Source organism: Pangasianodon hypophthalmus, chromosome 6, assembly GCF_027358585.1.
Source record: "Pangasianodon hypophthalmus isolate fPanHyp1 chromosome 6, fPanHyp1.pri, whole genome shotgun sequence".
Taxonomy (NCBI): domain Eukaryota; kingdom Metazoa; phylum Chordata; class Actinopteri; order Siluriformes; family Pangasiidae; genus Pangasianodon; species Pangasianodon hypophthalmus.
In genome coordinates, this window is record NC_069715.1 from 5,975,803 (window position 1) to 5,999,542 (window position 23,740).

At 37.7% G+C, this 23,740-nt stretch overlaps 3 protein-coding genes across 3 annotated transcripts; 1 reads left to right on the forward strand and 2 right to left on the reverse strand.

The window, feature by feature from the left end:
• Nucleotides 1-4,376: 4,376 nt before the first annotated feature.
• Nucleotides 4,377-8,226, reverse strand: LOC113534713 (low choriolytic enzyme-like). The gene is made up of 9 exons (XM_034305479.2): nucleotides 8,126-8,226; nucleotides 7,901-7,976; nucleotides 7,206-7,263; nucleotides 6,122-6,277; nucleotides 5,711-5,828; nucleotides 5,102-5,280; nucleotides 4,840-4,921; nucleotides 4,621-4,745; nucleotides 4,377-4,486 (listed from the first exon to the last, which is right to left on the reverse strand). Coding segments are annotated over exons 1-9 (897 nt in total). The 3' UTR covers nucleotides 4,377-4,484.
• A 2,611-nt stretch (nucleotides 8,227-10,837) lies between these two features.
• LOC117597592 (low choriolytic enzyme-like) lies at nucleotides 10,838-14,702 on the forward strand. The gene is made up of 9 exons (XM_034305480.2): nucleotides 10,838-10,953; nucleotides 11,103-11,178; nucleotides 11,816-11,873; nucleotides 12,802-12,957; nucleotides 13,251-13,368; nucleotides 13,799-13,977; nucleotides 14,158-14,239; nucleotides 14,334-14,458; nucleotides 14,593-14,702. Coding segments are annotated over exons 1-9 (897 nt in total). The 5' UTR covers nucleotides 10,838-10,852; the 3' UTR covers nucleotides 14,595-14,702.
• A 3,107-nt stretch (nucleotides 14,703-17,809) lies between these two features.
• Nucleotides 17,810-21,668, reverse strand: LOC117597571 (low choriolytic enzyme). The gene is made up of 9 exons (XM_053235077.1): nucleotides 21,568-21,668; nucleotides 21,343-21,418; nucleotides 20,648-20,705; nucleotides 19,564-19,719; nucleotides 19,153-19,270; nucleotides 18,544-18,722; nucleotides 18,282-18,363; nucleotides 18,063-18,187; nucleotides 17,810-17,928 (listed from the first exon to the last, which is right to left on the reverse strand). Coding segments are annotated over exons 1-9 (897 nt in total). The 3' UTR covers nucleotides 17,810-17,926.
• Nucleotides 21,669-23,740: the final 2,072 nt, after the last annotated feature.

A 23,740-nucleotide genomic window follows, 5' to 3' on the forward strand; every position in this document is an offset into this window, starting at 1 on the left:
GATTTGTGAATTTCATTTTCTCTGGTAGAAAAGTGGTTTTGTGAATTAATGAAAATGATTACTTCCTAGCAGGGTTTGTGCTAGCCTGATGGGTGCAAATCAACATCCCAGCCGATTGCTCTAAGAATACACGGGAAGCCCTTCTTCCCCTAAAATTTCATTAAAATGCAGCAATGAAATGTTTACAAAAGTGTCTATATTATTCATGAATCTTGGTGGAATTCAATATTTTAGGGAACCAAATGATCGACTATCTCACTGCAGTATATACTGCTGTTTGTTCATTTAACGCAGACTGTTTTCGGTGATCAGCGCAGCCTGGTGAAAATATCTAGGCTTATTAATACTTCCAGAGTGACTCAAAGAAGCTAATGAACCACCATGCTTTACAATATATATTTTTAAACTTTTGTATTTCTACATGTACCAGAGGTATTTGTACCACACATACAAATGTATGAATTTCACTGCATTAGAAAACAACATGTCAAACAAAGCGGAATGATACCCCAAGCACAGTTTTCAAGCAAAACCGTTTCCAAAAAAATAGATTGTATGTTTAATAATATAAAAATTATAGATATACGGTACAAAATTAGACAAAAAGTACTTGGACAATTGACAGTGGCTTCATTAAAGATGACAGTTACAGTGTTTTAGTATTTAGTTTGCCAATCTTTTGTTTCGCAGAACTTCTTGACAACATCCAGGCCTGGAATTAACCAGTTTCTGTAACAGTTGTGGTTAAACTTTCTTCCAACAAAACTTTGAGTTCATCCACACTAGAGCATCGACAATCTACATTTATTACAAATATATAAAGTATTCTTTCAAATTGTGGCTAGTATGCTTTGGATCATTATCCGGGTGAAAAATTCTTGAAAAAATAATCAGAAAAAATATCCTAGCTGCTGTTTCTTGCCTGTTTTTCTTGATTTCACCCCTTCATCTTTTAACTTTTTTTTCCCACACGTTCTGCTGATCTGGTGAATAGAGTGGCCTTCTTTGTGCAGTCAGATGATGCTACTTCTTACTTACTTCTTAGCCATTTTTAACAAGCTGGTCCCAAGGTAATTATAGTGGATGTATGTAGTCAATCACCTTCATTTTCATACAGGTGCCCCTGCAGATTAACCAGATGGTGTAGTTCATAATATTAAAAGTGTCTAAATACTTTATAAATTTTAGATATATATATATTTTTTGTATTATTAAACATAGCAATGTTTTGGGAAATGTTTTGCTTGAAAACTGCTTTCTTTAAAATAAATGTCACTTGGTTTGACATGTTTCTACATTTCCTGCAAGCTGCTCCTTTCCTTGTGGTGTCTGGGCCGTACGAAAGCTGAATCGTCAGACAGTAAGCGCTCTGAAGTAAAGCCGCCGACAATGAAACGACGAGAGTGAAGATTACGATGTTACAGGAGTCCTCTGGCTGCACAGTGGATGAGTGTTCGGATGTTCACTACGGCACTCGTTAATCAGCTGTGTTTGAACTACGCGGGATTGGAACGCTGTAACTTTGAGTGAGTTTCGTGTTGTCGTGTTGTCCCAAATTCCTGGAAAAAGAAGCTGGGATATTTCTCTCTTCTATAATGTAAATGTGACAAATAAAGGCTTCTTCTTTCTTCTAATGTAGTGAAATTCATATGACAGTGTTTTTGGGGCCACTGTCTGAGTCTGTTATTAAAGGAGCTCAGTTTTACCAACTACCTCAGCTAGATTCGTTTTTGCTGCCATCATGTGGTGTACACACACACACACACACACACTGTGTGAGGCTTTTCCTCCTCACTGACCTCAGTAAAGAGTCACTAATTCTGCTTAATTCACGTTTCATAGCATTTGTTATTGATGTGGAACTGTATAGTTTCATATTCCTTTCAGATGACTTAGTGTTCCTGTAGAGTTTAATGAGTGTCAGATGCAAAGTAAATGTCTACCAGGTAAACAGAAGGAGCTGATGTGGCCTGGGGTAGTGTGTGCAGAGGTTAAAAAGATTGCACATGTGTCTGCAGGAAAGACAGATGGGTTGGGAAAGATACAGGGAACAAAAAGGAAAGACAGCAAGACCTTCCTTTTCTCTGTCCTGATTAGAAATTATACACTATACAGCCAAAAGTGTGAGGACACCTGACCTTCACAGCCATATGCAGGCCTTACTTTAACTGTTGCCACAAAGTTTGAAGCACACAATTGTTTAGAATGTCTTTGTTTGATGTATCATTAAGATTTTACTTCACTGTAACTAAGGGGCCCAAACCTGTTCCAGCATGACAATGACTGAAGTATGTGACGACAACTGGGCGACCTAGGCAAAACTATCATCTGCTTTACCCCGCGTTAATCGCTTCAGTGTTGGTAAGGACATTTCAGCTATCATGCTAAGGTCCTGCATAGACCTCTGGAGAGCTCTCTCTTCTTCAAAGGAGAAAAATGCTAATTTAATGTGTCTATGGTGAATTAATTAACCTTCAGAGATTCCTGCAAATTGCAAATTTTTGTATGTGGCTTATTAGTAGATTCAGCTCCATTACTGCTCCTCTCACATCCCCACTGGAAGGGATCAAACCTTTTGTCACTACAGTGTAATATTTTGTCATTACTATGTAATTAACCAACAAAATAGTTAATTCAATGTTTTTTTTGTTCATTCATTTACCTCAATGAAGCCACTTATTCATCAATGACTCTCGGAAGAGCTGGGTTTAACGGACATCTAACCCAGACCACACCACAACCACATGGACACACACACAAACACACACACACACACAAACATACAAACATCAATTATTTTTCTTTTAAACCTTCTGTTTAAGAAATAGTTAATTAGTTAATTCAATGTTTCTCAGTGACTTACTCATTTATGAGTCTTTTATGTCAATATCAGAGATATTTGCATATCAGGGGCTAAATGGTCTAAAAGGCAAATAAGTATAGTTTAAATGAATCATGCTAACAAATATGATTCACTGTACACTTTATTGTACAAGAGATGTGCTTGTTTTTAAAAATTTAAAAATATTAGTTAAAATTTAAGTAGGGTTATAACTAATTTCAGCTCAATTGGACTGAAACAGATAGCTAAACGTACACTATAAGGCCAAAAGTATGAGGAATTCCGGTGTTTTTAGCCAAACCAATTGCTAACAGGTGCAAAAGACCAAGCACATAGCCATGCAATCTCCAAAGACAAACATATAATGAGTCATACTGAGGAGCTCAGTGACTTTAAATGTGGCACTATTTTAGGATGCCATCTTTTCCACAAGTCAGTTTGTGAAATTTCTGCCCTTCTCGATCTGCCCCGGACAAATGTAAGTGCTATTATTGTGAAATTGAAGGATTCAGGAGAGTGAAACGAAGTGGAAACATGTTCTCTGGTGATAAAACACACTTCACTAACTGGCAGGCGGATGGACGCGTCTGGGTTTGGTGGATGCCAGGAGAACGCTATCTACCGGAATGCGCAGTGCCAACAGTACAGTTTGGTGGTGGAGGAATAATGGTCTGGGGCTGTTTTTCAGGGTTTGGTCTAGATCTCTTAATTCCAGTGATGGGTAAAGTTAATGCCACAGCATACAAAGATATTTTACACAGTTGTATGCTTTGTGGCAACAGCTGCACTATAGCACCACCATGTCAAGCATGTCTCTTTATTTCTATGAGTAGCAGGGGGGAATTCTGCACCATGGGATAAAAGCCGGTGTTTATGTCTCTTATATTCTGTGCTGCCCACTGTGTTTTAGTGCAGAAGAAGAAGAAGAAGAAGAAGAAGAAGAAGAAGAGGAAGTAACAATTGTAACAATTCCAATAGTATTATAATCAGTTTGTGCATGGACCAGTGAAGGACTGTTAGCTGCCTGTTCCATCTGTTCCATGAGGGAGAAGAGGAATTTCTTAAAATGTCCAAGCCCTCAAAACTGCTTGAAATAACAGAATTTTAAAAAATATATATTTATTTATTTATTTTTATAAATAAAAAGATTTAAAATGAATGTGACTGTTGCTGCAACCATCACCCTCAAATGCTATAAATAGTCCTACATTTTGGGAGAAAGGGAGAAAAAAAACATATAGGTGACCTCCCCATCACTGTTATAAGACTGAAGTGCACACGTGGTATTTTAAGCATTTTCATCTGAAAGTTGGTTGCAGACATTTTTTGGTGGACTTGTGTTTGCCTTTTGGTTACTTTGGTTACAGACTTTAATTTGCTCTGTGTTTGCTGGACTTTGGTCTCCTGGGTTGTGTCTTCATTATATTCATCTGTGCTATTTTTGCTTCCATAACACTACTCAAAATGTTGTTAGTTGTTAGAATGTCTTTTGATGACGTTCATGGAGAAAGACAAATGACTGCAATTTGGGAAATGAAGTTATTCATGTTTATTGTCTCCAAAAACAATTAAACAGATTAAAACTGCCATTACAAACAACAGAGGACATCAGGACGACTGGTCATCTGCAGCACACAGCAGTTTCTGCACAAAGAGAAAGAGCATTATTTTCTCTTCTGTGCTCAAGGGCACATAATTCTGCGATTATAAATGGACACTGAAATACTGCTAAATAGAAGAGTGATGCTAAAATGAGCGACTTCGTAAAAAGTACTCACAGCACTGGTAGAGTAATTTGAGTCTGTTGATGTCGTTTTGGCTCATCTGAGTGGCTTTGCCAAAGACCACATTGGGGTCAGGGATGGGGATCATGGTGGCCTGGCCATTCTTAGAGAAAGCAGTTCTGAAATATCAAATAACAAAGTCAATATTTTCTGTTTCGCAAAATGTACTCTGTATAAATATCTTGTTGTGTAGTTGTTTAGTCATTGTCTGACTTGGAGTACTGCATGACGGAGTTGTAATCGTAGGGAGTTCCCTGATTCAGAGTTTGCTTTATGTTGAAGTTGTGTTTCTGATCTATGGAAATAAACACAATAAGTAGTTAGTTTAGTCAAGTCCCCCAAAAATTTATCCAACCCCAACCCCACCCCTAACAAACAGTAGGATTAAATGTTCTAGCAAAATAATTCCCTGTAAATTTTATTTTCTATTATAATAAATACATGACTTCAGTGTTAGAGCATGCTGAGCCTGTACCGTCTGAAACGTTATCCCAGACAACTTGGATGTGCTTGTCTCGGTCACTGCGGCATTGTTCATGATTAAAGCCCAGAGCATGAAGAAGCTCATGTTGGACGATCTGGTGATAGACACAACCATTTTGGGCCAGAGACACCGTCTGCATATTGCCAGTTCGTCCAATTAAGGACCAACATCTGTAAATAGAAAATTAATTTATTAATTAAAAGGTTTTTGATATGTTGAAATGATTTTTCATATTGATTAGATATACTAGTTCACATGTTAGGTTTGTGTATGATCATCTTAATTCTATATCTGAAAAACTAACTGCATCAAGTTCTCGATTCTTGCTTAAGGTTATGGATCTAAACCTGTTTACAGTTTGTGCATTGTAACTACAGTGAGGCTTCATTTGTTCCGACCAGGAACTAGTTCATTTCCTAGTACTTTATTATAATGTACTTTGGTATTTTAAATTAAGGACTGAGAAAACTATCTAAAGATGGAGTTGTGCATGGCTGAAGGGAGTTGAATTAGCTTAAGAAAAATTATATGTGTGCAACATTCGTGTAAAATTTCTTAAAACTGGTTTTTATCCTAAGTGAGTATAATTTTACTGCATACCCATCGCGAGATGTAATGTCAATATAGGCGTTCTCATTGGTGCGTGGTATGAAGCGGATGCAGGAGACTGTGGAGAAGGAGTCCAGACCGTTCCTGATAACCTGCATCTGAGTATCAGCTAAGGAGGAGGGAGGAGGGGGAACAGGGTAGATAAATTGTAATCAATAAACTTCATCTATTAAGTTAGCCACTTTGCATTGATAAAATAAACAACTATATACATGCATAATGTAACGTCTGGTGATAACATTATAACACTAGTTGTTCAGTTGAGGTCAGTTTGGCAGTATCAGACTACAAATGAGTGAAAATCAGCTCAGGATTCAGTAGGAGAAAACTTAATGTGAAACATATTAATGATTGAATAAAGAAAATTGAAATATGATACGAAATGTCGTATCACTGACGTACTGTATGCGTAGGAGATCACGTAGGGGACGTAGACCTTTCCGTCAGCCGACTTTGGCCACTTGCAGTTCATGGCGGTGCAGGGGTCAGCGTTTTTCTCATTGCCAGTAGGAACAGCAATGTCTCCTTCAATCAGCACAGTGTCACCGATGGCACGATCTAAAACATGGAACAGAGTTTTCAGTGTCATAACATTCATAAATTTCAATATATGGATTACCACATTAGGAAGAATTAAATGGTGCTTATGTGTAAAGTGAAAATGATCTGTAGGACCAGTGTTCTTAGACTTTGTCAGTGAAACATTTAAGAGAATGGTTAGGTTAAAAAAACGAGTTCGTCTGCTAACACGTTTGGAGTCCATGTTTGTTCCTGTAGTGTTGCACTGGATGTAGGAGGCTGATAGCTAGCAAACGATTTAAGGTTTTCTCTGCCAATAGTGATTCTGTAAATATCTGCCCCAAACCACATCTAGTTCATAAGTAATTTCATGCAAACGTGGGACTGTGTCTTAGGATGCAGTCTCATTTATAAACATGAACAAAATTTCACACTGTAGCTAAAGACTGTAATGTTATTTGGGTTATCGTCTTAGCCAACTGAAATCACTTTCTTCCTCAAAGACATTCAGTTTCAATCTGTGCAAGACAAGAGCCACCGTTGTGTGGATTCCAAACGTAGGGGACGTAGACCTTTCAGACCTCCAGAAAGCAGAACTGTACCTGGGAGTGATGTGCATGATGACTTTTATGTATGATTATATAAGACTTTGTGTGAGAGAGACTTTCATTACATGTTGCCTACATTAGCCATGTAGCTTCAGTGCAAGACTAAGCAAAAGAAGCAAACATCAGATATCAAACATGACATGCGTTACTGACTACATTTTGTGTAACTGAATTATTGTGTAAATTTGATTTCTTCTCTGAGCATACAGTAAAAAGAACAAAAAAAATCATATTTGTAAATATGTACGGTTAGCAATGTTATTGTATTGATGTGTGTATAACGTATATACTGAGTCTGGGTGTCATATACTATAGAGTGACAGTGCTGATTTCTTCTTTAAGGGCGAGTGTGTACTTACTGATTTTACTGTTTGCTCTCTCGATCAATTCTCCCACAGGCAGAAGAGAAAGAGAGTCCTCCATAGCTATGCAGGTGAATAATTAGTTCAGTAAGAAAATCATGTTTGCTGCCAACATGCATTCTCATATATTAAAATAACAAATAATAATTTAAACATGAAAATTAATGATATTTTTAAAGAGCTTTTATAATGGTTGTATTAGAGCATATAACTTACCAAAGTGCACAGAAAAACAGCCAGGACATAAAAACAGAAAAAAACACTAATCAGTAACTGAATAAATATTCAAACACCTTCCACATCTCTGTTACTAATACTAGTCTAGATATAGTGTTTAGTACACATTATTATGTGTCCTGACTATATCTGTATTTTAACTGATTATTTTTTAACCAGTGTCTATAAAACTGCTGTGTACTAGCACTGAACCCATCCATTGTGTTTAGTCGCTGTTCTCTCTGTTCTTCCTTCAATTAACTCACACTTGCTTCTGCTCAGTTGGTGGATAGTCAGTTCTGCCTGACTTGTAAGTCGCTTTGAATAATAACGTCTGCCAAATGATGATTGTAAAGAGAAAAAATAATAATCTACAAGCTGAAAATATCATTAGTGTGGTAGAGGATGTTCAGTCTTGTGTCTAGAACATTAGTAAGATCTTTGAGTTTACACACATCTGCATGCATGTCTCTCACCTCCTCTGCAGAACAGACCAGCAGCAGGGCCAACAGACCCACAGTCACCTTATACACAAACATGACAGCAAATGTCCTGTAGAGGGAGGCAGAAACATTAGTATACAGAAGAGATTCTCTACTCTGGTCCCAGGGACCTCCTGCACATTTAAGAATTCAGTATGACTATTTTAGACGTAGCACAAATAAGTCAATGATGAGTGTTAGTAGAGTGAGTGCTCTTACCTCAGAACTCCAAGAAGAAATGAGATGGTACAGTGGCAGAGGGACGGCTGGGTTTTATACCCTTCTCTGTGTACCCAGTGTGATAAGCGTATGATGTACATATCGACCAGCAAATGCTGATTCTTGAAAAGATTATCTTTACACGTGACTGTACATGTAACCTTGTTATCAAGACAGCAGATGCAGCTTTTCCTATGATCAGCACACAATCACCATGAAAGTTTCACATATACGGGGGCACTGGGGTTACTTCACTCTGAGATGGACACATTTTTAAATACTTTATATTTAAGCTTTTTCATCTTAATCACTTTTTTTTTGTCATTCCTAATGACTTTTCTGTCTCTCACCTTTACAGTACTTAATTAATACATTTAAAATTCTGTTAATTAACTGTTAACATTCAGAACATTCAGAAAATGAAAACTTGCTTCTTCTTCTTCATTTATTATTATTATTATTATTATTATTATTATTATTATTATTATTATTATTATGGAAGTTAGAAGTGGTTGGACACACATTTTTCTGCATTACAAAACCCAGTGCCATAATGCATACCAGGTTGTTTAATAAGCTCTATGGCCTGACATGGCAGAAGAGAGGTCTGAGAGAATAAGTCTGCTTTTGCAGGTGCATGTGTGTGTGTGTGTGTGTGTGTGTGTTTGTGTGTGTGTGTGTGTGTGTGTGTGTGTGTGGGTGTGTGGGTGGGTGTGTAGACACATAAGATATGCTTCTGGTGTATGTTTTCTCTGACATATTCCATGATATGGTGGATGAGGGATGTGAGAGAACAAGTCTGAGTGTCAGATGCAACGTAAATGTCTACCAGGTAAACTGAAGGTGCTGATGTGGCCTGTTGTAGTGTGTGTTGGTGTTGTTCTTCTACTTCTTTCAGCTGCTCCCATTATATGTCACCACAGTGGATCATTGGTCCGCATATATTTTGATTTGGCACAGTTTTACATTGGATGCCCTTCCTGAAGCAACCCTCCCCAGGTTTATCTGGGCTTAGGACCGGCACTGGGGTAGTGTGTGTTGAAAAAGACAGAGAGATTGTACATGTGTCTACAGGAAAGAGAGACAGAACATTTTTGTAAGTGTGTATTTTTAGGGTTGGGAAAGATACAGGGAAGAAAAGGGAAAGACAGTAAGACTTTCCCCTTCCCTGTCCTGGTTAGAAAATATACACTATACAGCCAAAAGTATGTGGACACCTTTACAGCCATATGCAAGCCTTCCCCTAACATTTGCCACAAAGTTTGAAGCACACAGTGGCTAACAATGACTTTGTTTGATGTATCATTAAGATTTCCTTTCACTAGAACTACGAGACCCAAACCTGTTCCAACATGACAATGCCCCTGTGCACAAAGCAAGCTCCATGAAGACATGGTGTGTGTGTGTGAAGGTTGGAGTGGAAGAACTCGAGTGTCCTGCACAGAGCCCTGACCTCAACCCCACTGAACACCTTTGGGATGAATTAGAACAATGACTGTGCACCGGTCCTCCTCGCCCAACTGCAGTGCTCAACCTCACTATTGCTCATGTGGCTGAATGATCACAAATCCCCACAGCCACACTCCAAAATCTAGTGGAAAGCAAAACTAGAAAGCAAAATCTAGTATAAAGCAGATAATTGCGCAGGACTACAGCACCCACCAGCCACTGCACACCACGTGTTCACATCACGCACCGAGTCACATGATCATGAACACCTGAATCACGTTTATATGCACAATGAGCACTAGTATTTTGTCACGATTGTACAGCACTCTTTGTCTAGGGTCTGTTGTGAATAGCATTGTTGTATGTTGTCATATCCATGCTATGTTCATGTATATTTCGTGCTTGTCTAGTTTGTTTGTGTTTGTTAAGTACTCCTAGTTTTTGCTGCGTGTGTAGAAAAAATGACACACATTCACAGCTGCAGGAATATCTAACAAGTACTGATTGCATGTGACAGCAATCTCTCATATTCTTCACATGTCTGGGCTATGAGGTAAGGTGGCTAGATGGAAGCTCTTTCTCACAAAAAACACCCAAGCCCAATTAAATCACCCCAAACCATGTGGCAAAATGTGTTATGGTCTGATGAGACAATTCCAAAAGGTATAATAATTCCTAAAGGTATGTTTGGTGCAAAAAAAAAAAAAAAAAGAAGCCAATCACCAAAAGGCCACCATACCCAAGGCGAAGCCTTGATGGATTGATGGATTTAGAATTGTTTTTGGAAGAAAGAGTGAGAAAATATTGCCAAGTCAAGACATGCCATGCTGATAGACTCTTACCCAAAAGTCTGAGCGGTGTAATATAATCAAAAGATGCTTCAACAAAGTGTTAGTTCAGGGGTGTGCATACTTTTGCAACTAGGTTATTGTAAGTTTTTTATTTTTCCTTTTTCCTCTAAAAAGTTTCTGATTGTTCTTTACTTTATTTGTATACCTTGTAATTTCTCATTAAATGTGGGAAAAGATCTGACTTGATTAATCTAGTTTTATTCTTCACTTCACAAAAATCTTTCATACTTCATGAAACTGAGTATGTGTGTGTGTGTGTGTGTGTGAGTGTGTGTGAAGTAATCCCAGTGCCCCCGTATATGTGAAACTTTCATGGTGATTGTGTGCTGATCATAGGAAAAGCTGCATCTGCTGTCTTGATAACAAGGTTACATGTACAGTCACGTGTAAAGATAATCTTTTCAAGAATCAGCATTTGCTGGTCGATATGTACATCATACGCTTATCACACTGGGTACACAGAGAAGGGTATAAAACCCAGCCGTCCCTCTGCCACTGTACCATCTCATTTCTTCTTGGAGTTCTGAGGTAAGAGCACTCACTCTACTAACACTCATCATTGACTTATTTGTGCTACGTCTAAAATAGTCATACTGAATTCTTAAATGTGCAGGAGGTCCCTGGGACCAGAGTAGAGAATCTCTTCTGTATACTAATGTTTCTGCCTCCCTCTACAGGACATTTGCTGTCATGTTTGTGTATAAGGTGACTGTGGGTCTGTTGGCCCTGCTGCTGGTCTGTTCTGCAGAGGAGGTGAGAGACATGCATGCAGATGTGTGTAAACTCAAAGATCTTACTAATGTTCTAGACACAAGACTGAACATCCTCTACCACACTAATGATATTTTCAGCTTGTAGATTATTATTTTTTCTCTTTACAATCATCATTTGGCAGACGTTATTATTCAAAGCGACTTACAAGTCAGGCAGAACTGACTATCCACCAACTGAGCAGAAGCAAGTGTGAGTTAATTGAAGGAAGAACAGAGAGAACAGCGACTAAACACAATGGATGGGTTCAGTGCTAGTACACAGCAGTTTTATAGACACTGGTTAAAAAATAATCAGTTAAAATACAGATATAGTCAGGACACATAATAATGTGTACTAAACACTATATCTAGACTAGTATTAGTAACAGAGATGTGGAAGGTGTTTGAATATTTATTCAGTTACTGATTAGTGTTTTTTTCTGTTTTTATGTCCTGGCTGTTTTTCTGTGCACTTTGGTAAGTTATATGCTCTAATACAACCATTATAAAAGCTCTTTAAAAATATCATTAATTTTCATGTTTAAATTATTATTTGTTATTTTAATATATGAGAATGCATGTTGGCAGTAAACATGATTTTCTTACTGAACTAATTATTCACCTGCATAGCTATGGAGGACTCTCTTTCTCTTCTGCCTGTGGGAGAATTGATCGAGAGAGCAAACAGTAAAATCAGTAAGTACACACTCGCCCTTAAAGAAGAAATCAGCACTGTCACTCTATAGTATATGACACCCAGACTCAGTATATACATTATACACACATCAATACAATAACATTGCTAACCGTACATATTTACAAATATGATTTTTTTTGTTCTTTTTACTGTATGCTCAGAGAAGAAATCAAATTTACACAATAATTCAGTTACACAAAATGTAGTCAGTAACGCATGTCATGTTTGATATCTGATGTTTGCTTCTTTTGCTTAGTCTTGCACTGAAGCTACATGGCTAATGTAGGCAACATGTAATGAAAGTTTCTCTCACACAAAGTCTTATATAATCATACATAAAAGTCATCATGCACATCACTCCCAGGTACAGTTCTGCTTTCTGGAGGTCTGAAAGGTCTACGTCCCCTACGTTTGGAATCCACACAACGGTGGCTCTTGTCTTGCACAGATTGAAACTGAATGTCTTTGAGGAAGAAAGTGATTTCAGTTGGCTAAGACGATAACCCAAATAACATTACAGTCTTTAGCTACAGTGTGAAATTTTGTTCATGTTTATAAATGAGACTGCATCCTAAGACACAGTCCCACGTTTGCATGAAATTACTTATGAACTAGATGTGGTTTGGGGCAGATATTTACAGAATCACTACTGGCAGAGAAAACCTTAAATCGTTTGCTAGCTATCAGCCTCCTACATCCAGTGCAACACTACAGGAACAAACATGGACTCCAAACGTGTTAGCAGACGAACTCGTTTTTTTAACCTAACCATTCTCTTAAATGTTTCACTGACAAAGTCTAAGAACACTGGTCCTACAGATCATTTTCACTTTACACATAAGCACCATTTAATTCTTCCTAATGTGGTAATCCATATATTGAAATTTATGAATGTTATGACACTGAAAACTCTGTTCCATGTTTTAGATCGTGCCATTGGTGACACTGTGCTGATTGAAGGAGACATTGCTGTTCCTACTGGCAATGAGAAAAACGCTGACCCCTGCACCGCCAAGAACTGCAAGTGGCCAAAGTCGGCTGACGGAAAGGTCTACGTCCCCTACGTGATCTCCTACGCATACAGTACGTCAGTGATACGACATTTCGTATCATATTTCAATTTTCTTTATTCAATCATTAATATGTTTCACATTAAGTTTTCTCCTACTGAATCCTGAGCTGATTTTCACTCATTTGTAGTCTGATACTGCCAAACTGACCTCAACTGAACAACTAGTGTTATAATGTTATCACCAGACGTTACATTATGCATGTATATAGTTGTTTATTTTATCAATGCAAAGTGGCTAACTTAATAGATGAAGTTTATTGATTACAATTTATCTACCCTGTTCCCCCTCCTCCCTCCTCCTTAGCTGATACTCAGATGCAGGTTATCAAGAACGGTCTGGACTCCTTCTCCACAGTCTCCTGCATTCACTTCATACCACGCACCAATGAGAACGCCTATATTAACATTACATCTCGCGATGGGTATGCAGTAAAATTATACTCACTTAGGATAAAAACCAGTTTTAAGAAATTTTACACGAATGTTGCACACATATAATTTTTCTTAAGCTAATTCAACTCCCTTCAGCCATGCACAACTCCATCTTTAGATAGTTTTCTCAGTCCTTAATTTAAAATACCAAAGTACATTATAATAAAGTACTAGGAAATGAACTAGTTCCTGGTCGGAACAAATGAAGCCTCACTGTAGTTACAATGCACAAACTGTAAACAGGTTTAGATCCATAACCTTAAGCAAGAATCGAGAACTTGATGCAGTTAATTTTTCAGATATAGAATTAAGATGATCATACTCAAACCTAACATGTGAACTAGTATATCTAATCAATATGAAAAATCATTTCAACATATCAAAAACCTTTTAATTAATAAATGAATTTTCTATTTACAGATGTTGGTCCTATGTTGGAAGCACTGGCAATATGCAGACGGTGTCTCTGGCCCAAAATGGTTGTGTCTATCACCAGATCGTCCAACATGAGCTTCTTCATGCTCTGGGCTTTAATCATGAACAATGCCGCAGTGACCGAGACAACCACATCCAAGTTGTCTGGGATAACGTTTCAGACGGTACAGGCTCAGCATGCTCTAACACTGAAGTCATGTATTTATTATAATAGAAAATAAAATTTACAGGGAATTATTTTGCTAGAACATTTAATCCTACTGTTTGTTAGGGGTGGGGTTGGGGTTGGATAAATTTTTGGGGGACTTGACTAAACTAACTACTTATTGTGTTTATTTCCATAGATCATAAACACAACTTCAACGTAAAGCAAACTCTGAATCAGGGAACTCCCTACGATTACAACTCCGTCATGCAGTACTCCAAGTCAGACAATGACTAAACAACTACACAACAAGATATTTATACAGAGTACATTTTGCGAAACAGAAAATATTGACTTTGTTATTTGATATTTCAGAACTGTTTTCTCTAAGAATGGCCAGGCCACCATGATCCCCATCCCTGACCCCAATGTGGTCTTTGGCAAAGCCACTCAGATGAGCCAAAACGACATCGACAGACTCAAATTACTCTACCAGTGCTGTGAGTACTTTTTACGAAGTCGCTCATTTTAGCATCACTCTTCTATTTAGCAGTATTTCAGTGTCCATTTATAATCGCAGAATTATGTGCCCTTGAGCACAGAAGAGAAAATAATGCTCTTTCTCTTTGTGCAGAAACTGCTGTGTGCTGCAGATGACCAGTCGTCCTGATGTCCTCTGTTGTTTGTAATGGCAGTTTTAATCTGTTTAATTGTTTTTGGAGACAATAAACATGAATAACTTCATTTCCCAAATTGCAGTCATTTGTCTTTCTCCATGAACGTCATCAAAAGACATTCTAACAACTAACAACATTTTGAGTAGTGTTATGGAAGCAAAAATAGCACAGATGAATATAATGAAGACACAACCCAGGAGACCAAAGTCCAGCAAACACAGAGCAAATTAAAGTCTGTAACCAAAGTAACCAAAAGGCAAACACAAGTCCACCAAAAAATGTCTGCAACCAACTTTCAGATGAAAATGCTTAAAATACCACGTGTGCACTTCAGTCTTATAACAGTGATGGGGAGGTCACCTATATGTTTTTTTTTCTCCCTTTCTCCCAAAATGTAGGACTATTTATAGCATTTGAGGGTGATGGTTGCAGCAACAGTCACATTCATTTTAAATCTTTTTATTTATAAAAATAAATAAATAAATATATATTTTTTAAAATTCTGTTATTTCAAGCAGTTTTGAGGGCTTGGACATTTTAAGAAATTCCTCTTCTCCCTCATGGAACAGATGGAACAGGCAGCTAACAGTCCTTCACTGGTCCATGCACAAACTGATTATAATACTATTGGAATTGTTACAATTGTTACTTCCTCTTCTTCTTCTTCTTCTTCTTCTTCTTCTTCTGCACTAAAACACAGTGGGCAGCACAGAATATAAGACACATAAACACCGGCTTTTATCCCATGGTGCAGAATTCCCCCCTGCTACTCATAGAAATAAAGAGACATGCTTGACATGGTGGTGCTATAGTGCAGCTGTTGCCACAAAGCATACAACTGTGTAAAATATCTTTGTATGCTGTGGCATTAACTTTACCCATCACTGGAATTAAGAGATCTAGACCAAACCCTGAAAAACAGCCCCAGACCATTATTCCTCCACCACCAAACTGTACTGTTGGCACTGCGCATTCCGGTAGATAGCGTTCTCCTGGCATCCACCAAACCCAGACGCGTCCATCTGCCTGCCAGTTAGTGAAGTGTGTTTTATCACTCCAGAGAACATGTTTCCACTTCGTTTCACTCTCCTGAATCCTTCAATCCTTCAGGAAGCTGAATAAAAAGAAAGTGAATAAAGTGCTCTATCAGTTGCCTTCCAGAGGGTCTTTATCTTGTAGACATTGGCAGCTTCTTCCTGAATGGAACACAAGGAATGACGATATTTTTGAATTGTCCAAGATAACAATATCGTGAGTGTTGAATTTCATAGTATTGATTATGAGTGCATACCTGTAGCTAACACACATCATAATGCATCTGTGTGTAAATAAATTACTGTATGTTTGTACTTCTTCTATTCTATAAATAAATAAATAAATAAATAAATAAATACATATATACATACATATAAGGTAAAGATATATAAAGAGATGTACCCCTATGGTATATGGGTGTATTGTATGTTGCAACCGATATATTTATACATATATAATGTTGGACATATATGCTTTATGAGCGATGTTGTGACAAAGATCCCAAATTATTATTATTATTATTATTATTATTATTATTATTGAAAGTATTTAAGCTATGTGTGAACCTTAGTAAAACAGTGGAAGTCCAATGTCCACTGAAGACGCACATCTATACAGAAAGTTCTGTATGCTAAACAAATGTAAATCTTTCTCAGCGTACCAGTCTCCAAATGCCCTTTGCCTTATTTTTGCGTTGCCATTTAAATGACATGAATCAGAAAGATATTATTCACGAGGTGAAATGATCTCTCTCTTTCTCACTCAGCTGAATAGCTCTGAATAAATGTTTATGTATTTTCTTTTAATCCTTTTTGTCTGGATCACCAACTCAGCTCTCGATTCTATTATGCAGGAAACACCAGGCACTCTGCTGATATTGGCTGGTTTTGCTTTCACATCAGTTTGTCAGCTTTACTATGTAGTGGTGGAAGAAAGGCACAGAGGGCCAGATGTACTACGCTGTTTGTGCTTGTTTTTAGGGTTGATAAGACCACATTCTGAGCAGGAAAAAAAACCCCACCAAATTTACTAAAGTTTCTGTAACACTGATTTCATACTCACGTATGTATGTTGAAAATACGAGTTGCCCGTAAATTACCAAACATGTTCATGACACAGCTCGTTTTCAGTTAGTGACAGTCACAAAACTCCATAAAAGACAAAGCTCACAGAGAGCAGAAAACAACAATATACTGACTAAACTGTGAAAGAGTGCCAACTAAACCAGTGCATGTGTTAAATATTCCAGTAATGCAGCTTTGCTACTGCAACACACACTGACGCTTCTTTCTTTTATAGAGCCTTTTATTTCTTTTGTCTTTATTTAATGGCTAGTCGTATTTGTCTTAATTTATGGATTTTTTATTGCTTTATTTCAAGCCATTAATATGATATTACAGTTTCACAATTTTTTCACTAAAGTCATGTATGTAATTTAAATAAATAAGCAATTTAAACTTGTCAGTGTAATCTATTATTAAGTAATCCAAAACCTCTTTAATGAAGACTTTGGATCCTTTTCAAAATGATGAATACATATAATAACACTTCATGCATCAGTGGTTGGAAGCAATGAAAGTTATTGAAAGTTAGCCTGTACGCAAATTATAGGCTATAATGTAAGCACACAATTGTATATGATGTCTTTGGGTGCTGTAGCATTACAATTTCGTTTCACTGGAACTAAGGGGCTGTGGCGGCTGGGATGGACATTTCAGCTATTGTGAAAGTATTTATCCCTGCCCAGTGGCTCAGCCACTATGAATATGTTGTAATGTTACATGGACAGGTCAATGCCCCCTCTGTGTTACCAGCATTCATAAACCACATCCTCAGAGACATTCTAGGAAAATTTGTGTTATTGCATATACATTAACATCTTGATTTATTCCCCCTCTCTTGAAAATCTTGTCCACCATGTTAAAGTCCTACACAGACCTCTGGAGAGCCATCTCTTCTTCAAAGGAGAAAAATGCTAATTTTATGTGCCTATGGTGAATTTAGGACCTTCAGAGATTCCTATGAAATTTTTATATGAGGCTTATTAGTAGCTCAACATTAAAAAACATTAAAACATTAAAAAAGGATCAATGTCTTTTGATGACATTCTTATTCGTAGATCAAGACAAATGACTGCAATTTAAGAAATGAAGTTATTCATGTTTATTGTCTCCAAAAACAATTAAACAGATTAAAACTGCCATTACAAACAACAGAGGACATCAGGACGACTGGTCATCTGCAGCACACAGCAGTTTCTGCACAAAGAGAAAGAGCATTATTTTCTCTTCTGTGCTCAAGGGCACATAATTCTGCGATTATAAATGGACACTGAAATACTGCTAAATAGAAGAGTGATGCTAAAATGAGCGACTTCGTAAAAAGTACTCACAGCACTGGTAGAGTAATTTGAGTCTGTCGATGTCGTTTTGGCTCATCTGAGTGGCTTTGCCAAAGACCACATTGGGATCAGGGATGGGGATCATGGTGGCCTGGCCATTCTTAGAGAAAACAGTTCTGAAATATCAAATAACAAAGTCAATATTTTCTGTTTCGCAAAATGTACTCTGTATAAATATCTTGTTGTGTAGTTGTTTAGTCATTGTCTGACTTGGAGTACTGCATGACGGAGTTGTAATCGTAGGGAGTTCCCTGATTCAGAGTTTGCTTTACGTTGAAGTTGTGTTTATGATCTATGGAAATAAACACAATAAGTAGTTAGTTTAGTCAAGTCCCCCAAAAATTTATCCAACCCCAACCCCACCCCTAACAAACAGTAGGATTAAATGTTCTAGCAAAATAATTCCCTGTAAATTTTATTTTCTATTATAATAAATACATGACTTCAGTGTTAGAGCATGCTGAGCCTGTACCGTCTGAAACGTTATCCCAGACAACTTGGATGTGGTTGTCTCGGTCACTGCGGCATTGTTCATGATTAAAGCCCAGAGCATGAAGAAGCTCATGTTGGACGATCTGGTGATAGACACAACCATTTTGGGCCAGAGACACCGTCTGCATATTGCCAGTGCTTCCAACATAGGACCAACATCTGTAAATAGAAAATTCATTTATTAATTAAAAGGTTTTTGATATGTTGAAATGATTTTTCATATTGATTAGATATACTAGTTCACATGTTAGGTTTGAGTATGATCATCTTAATTCTATATCTGAAAAATTAACTGCATCAAGTTCTCGATTCTTGCTTAAGGTTATGGATCTAAACCTGTTTACAGTTTGTGCATTGTAACTACAGTGAGGCTTCATTTGTTCCGACCAGGAACTAGTTCATTTCCTAGTACTTTATTATAATGTACTTTGGTATTTTAAATTAAGGACTGAGAAAACTATCTAAAGATGGAGTTGTGCATGGCTGAAGGGAGTTGAATTAGCTTAAGAAAAATTATATGTGTGCAACATTCGTGTAAAATTTCTTAAAACTGGTTTTTATCCTAAGTGAGTATAATTTTACTGCATACCCATCGCGAGATGTAATGTTAATATAGGCGTTCTCATTGGTGCGTGGTATGAAGTGAATGCAGGAGACTGTGGAGAAGGAGTCCAGACCGTTCTTGATAACCTGCATCTGAGTATCAGCTAAGGAGGAGGGAGGAGGGGGAACAGGGTAGATAAATTGTAATCAATAAACTTCATCTATTAAGTTAGCCACTTTGCATTGATAAAATAAACAACTATATACATGCATAATGTAATGTCTGGTGATAACATTATAACACTAGTTGTTCAGTTGAGGTCAGTTTGGCAGTATCAGACTACAAATGAGTGAAAATCAGCTCAGGATTCAGTAGGAGAAAACTTAATGTGAAACATATTAATGATTGAATAAAGAAAATTGAAATATGATACGAAATGTCGTATCACTGACGTACTGTATGCGTAGGAGATCACGTAGGGGACGTAGACCTTTCCGTCAGCCGACTTTGGCCACTTGCAGTTCTTGGCGGTGCAGGGGTCAGCGTTTTTCTCATTGCCAGTAGGAACAGCAATGTCTCCTTCAATCAGCACAGTGTCACCAATGGCACGATCTAAAACATGGAACAGAGTTTTCAGTGTCATAACATTCATAAATTTCAATATATGGATTACCACATTAGGAAGAATTAAATGGTGCTTATGTGTAAAGTGAAAATGATCTGTAGGACCAGTGTTCTTAGACTTTGTCAGTGAAACATTTAAGAGAATGGTTAGGTTAAAAAAACGAGTTCGTCTGCTAACACGTTTGGAGTCCATGTTTGTTCCTGTAGTGTTGCACTGGATGTAGGAGGCTGATAGCTAGCAAACGATTTAAGGTTTTCTCTGCCAATAGTGATTCTGTAAATATCTGCCCCAAACCACATCTAGTTCATAAGTAATTTCATGCAAACGTGGGACTGTGTCTTAGGATGCAGTCTCATTTATAAACATGAACAAAATTTCACACTGTAGCTAAAGACTGTAATGTTATTTGGGTTATCGTCTTAGCCAACTGAAATCACTTTCTTCCTCAAAGACATTCAGTTTCAATCTGTGCAAGACAAGAGCCACCGTTGTGTGGATTCCAAACGTAGGGGACGTAGACCTTTCAGACCTCCAGAAAGCAGAACTGTACCTGGGAGTGATGTGCATGATGACTTTTATGTATGATTATATAAGACTTTGTGTGAGAGAAACTTTCATTACATGTTGCCTACATTAGCCATGTAGCTTCAGTGCAAGACTAAGCAAAAGAAGCAAACATCAGATATCAAACATGACATGCGTTACTGACTACATTTTGTGTAACTGAATTATTGTGTAAATTTGATTTCTTCTCTGAGCATACAGTAAAAAGAACAAAAAAAATCATATTTGTAAATATGTACGGTTAGCAATGTTATTGTATTGATGTGTGTATAATGTATATACTGAGTCTGGGTGTCATATACTATAGAGTGACAGTGCTGATTTCTTCTTTAAGGGCGAGTGTGTACTTACTGATTTTACTGTTTGCTCTCTCGATCAATTCTCCCACAGGCAGAAGAGAAAGAGAGTCCTCCATAGCTATGCAGGTGAATAATTAGTTCAGTAAGAAAATCATGTTTGCTGCCAACATGCATTCTCATATATTAAAATAACAAATAATAATTTAAACATGAAAATTAATGATATTTTTAAAGAGCTTTTATAATGGTTGTATTAGAGCATATAACTTACCAAAGTGCACAGAAAAACAGCCAGGACATAAAAACAGAAAAAAACACTAATCAGTAACTGAATAAATATTCAAACACCTTCCACATCTCTGTTACTAATACTAGTCTAGATATAGTGTTTAGTACACATTATTATGTGTCCTGACTATATCTGTATTTTAACTGATTATTTTTTAACCAGTGTCTATAAAACTGCTGTGTACTAGCACTGAACCCATCCATTGTGTTTAGTCGCTGTTCTCTCTGTTCTTCCTTCAATTAACTCACACTTGCTTCTGCTCAGTTGGTGGATAGTCAGTTCTGCCTGACTTGTAAGTCGCTTTGAATAATAACGTCTGCCAAATGATGATTGTAAAGAGAAAAAATAATAATCTACAAGCTGAAAATATCATTAGTGTGGTAGAGGATGTTCAGTCTTGTGTCTAGAACATTAGTAAGATCTTTGAGTTTACACACATCTGCATGCATGTCTCTCACCTCCTCTGCAGAACAGACCAGCAGCAGGGCCAACAGACCCACAGTCACCTTATACACAAACATGACAGCAAATGTCCTGTAGAGGGAGGCAGAAACATTAGTATACAGAAGAGATTCTCTACTCTGGTCCCAGGGACCTCCTGCACATTTAAGAATTCAGTATGACTATTTTAGACGTAGCACAAATAAGTCAATGATGAGTGTTAGTAGAGTGAGTGCTCTTACCTCAGAACTCCAAGAAGAAATGAGATGGTACAGTGGCAGAGGGACGGCTGGGTTTTATACCCTTCTCTGTGTACCCAGTGTGATAAGCGTATGATGTACATATCGACCAGCAAATGCTGATTCTTGAAAAGATTATCTTTACACGTGACTGTACATATAACCTTGTTATCAAGACAGCAGATGTAGCTTTTCCTATGATCAGCACACAATCACCATGAAAGTTTGACATATACGGGGGCACTGGGGTTACTTCACTCTGAGATGGACACATTTTTAAATACTTTATATTTAAGCTTTTTCATCTTAATCACTTTTTTGTCATTCCTAACGATTTTTCTGTCTCTCACCTTTACAGTACTTAATTAATACATTTAAAATTCTGTTAATTAACTGTTAACATTCAGAACATTCAGAAAATGAAAACTTGCTTCTTCTTCTTCATTTATTATTATTATTATTATTATTATTATTATTATTATGGAAGTTAGAAGTGGTTGGACACACATTTTTCTGCATTACAAAACCCAGTGCCATAATGCATACCAGGTTGTTTAATAAGCTCTATGGCCTGACATGGCAGAAGAGAGGTCTGAGAGAATAAGTCTGCTTTTGCAGGTGCATGTGTGTGTGTGTGTGTGTGTGTGTGTGTTTGTGTGTGTGTGTGTGTGTGTGTGTGTGTGGGTGTGTGGGTGGGTGTGTAGACACATAAGATATGCTTCTGGTGTATGTTTTCTCTGACATATTCCATGATATGGTGGATGAGGGATGTGAGAGAACAAGTCTGAGTGTCAGATGCAACGTAAATGTCTACCAGGTAAACTGAAGGTGCTGATGTGGCCTGTTGTAGTGTGTGTTGGTGTTGTTCTTCTACTTCTTTCAGCTGCTCCCATTATATGTCACCACAGTGGATCATTGGTCCGCATATATTTTGATTTGGCACAGTTTTACATTGGATGCCCTTCCTGAAGCAACCCTCCCCAGGTTTATCTGGGCTTAGGACCGGCACTGGGGTAGTGTGTGTTGAAAAAGACAGAGAGATTGTACATGTGTCTACAGGAAAGAGAGACAGAACATTTTTGTAAGTGTGTATTTTTAGGGTTGGGAAAGATACAGGGAAGAAAAGGGAAAGACAGTAAGACTTTCCCCTTCCCTGTCCTGGTTAGAAAATATACACTATACAGCCAAAAGTATGTGGACACCTTTACAGCCATATGCAAGCCTTCCCCTAACATTTGCCACAAAGTTTGAAGCACACAGTGGCTAACAATGACTTTGTTTGATGTATCATTAAGATTTCCTTTCACTAGAACTACGAGACCCAAACCTGTTCCAACATGACAATGCCCCTGTGCACAAAGCAAGCTCCATGAAGACATGGTGTGTGTGTGTGAAGGTTGGAGTGGAAGAACTCGAGTGTCCTGCACAGAGCCCTGACCTCAACCCCACTGAACACCTTTGGGATGAATTAGAACAATGACTGTGCACCGGTCCTCCTCGCCCAACTGCAGTGCTCAACCTCACTATTGCTCATGTGGCTGAATGATCACAAATCCCCACAGCCACACTCCAAAATCTAGTGGAAAGCAAAACTAGAAAGCAAAATCTAGTATAAAGCAGATAATTGCGCAGGACTACAGCACCCACCAGCCACTGCACACCACGTGTTCACATCACGCACCGAGTCACATGATCATGAACACCTGAATCACGTTTATATGCACAATGAGCACTAGTATTTTGTCACGATTGTACAGCACTCTTTGTCTAGGGTCTGTTGTGAATAGCATTGTTGTATGTTGTCATATCCATGCTATGTTCATGTATATTTCGTGCTTGTCTAGTTTGTTTGTGTTTGTTAAGTACTCCTAGTTTTTGCTGCGTGTGTAGAAAAAATGACACACATTCACAGCTGCAGGAATATCTAACAAGTACTGATTGCATGTGACAGCAATCTCTCATATTCTTCACATGTCTGGGCTATGAGGTAAGGTGGCTAGATGGAAGCTCTTTCTCACAAAAAACACCCAAGCCCAATTAAATCACCCCAAACCATGTGGCAAAATGTGTTATGGTCTGATGAGACAATTCCAAAAGGTATAATAATTCCTAAAGGTATGTTTGGTGCAAAAAAAAAAAAAAAAAGAAGCCAATCACCAAAAGGCCACCATACCCA

Coding starts and splice junctions, on each gene's coding strand:
- LOC117597571 (XM_053235077.1), bottom strand. CDS start 21,668: ATGTACATCATACGCTTATCACACTGGGTACACAGAGAAGGGTATAAA. Junction 19,271..19,563: donor CGTGATCTCCTACGCATACA/GTACGTCAGTGA, acceptor CCTCCTCCTTAG/CTGATACTCAGATGCAGGTT. Junction 18,723..19,152: donor AACATTACATCTCGCGATGG/GTATGCAGTAAA, acceptor TTCTATTTACAG/ATGTTGGTCCTATGTTGGAA.
- LOC117597592 (XM_034305480.2), top strand. CDS start 10,853: ATGTACATCATACGCTTATCACACTGGGTACACAGAGAAGGGTATAAA. Junction 11,874..12,801: donor GAGAGCAAACAGTAAAATCA/GTAAGTACACAC, acceptor TCCATGTTTTAG/ATCGTGCCATTGGTGACACT. Junction 12,958..13,250: donor CGTGATCTCCTACGCATACA/GTACGTCAGTGA, acceptor CCTCCTCCTTAG/CTGATACTCAGATGCAGGTT.
- LOC113534713 (XM_034305479.2), bottom strand. CDS start 8,226: ATGTACATCATACGCTTATCACACTGGGTACACAGAGAAGGGTATAAA. Junction 7,977..8,125: donor TTTCTTCTTGGAGTTCTGAG/GTAAGAGCACTC, acceptor CTCCCTCTACAG/GACATTTGCTGTCATGTTTG. Junction 5,829..6,121: donor CGTGATCTCCTACGCATACA/GTACGTCAGTGA, acceptor CCTCCTCCTTAG/CTGATACTCAGATGCAGGTT.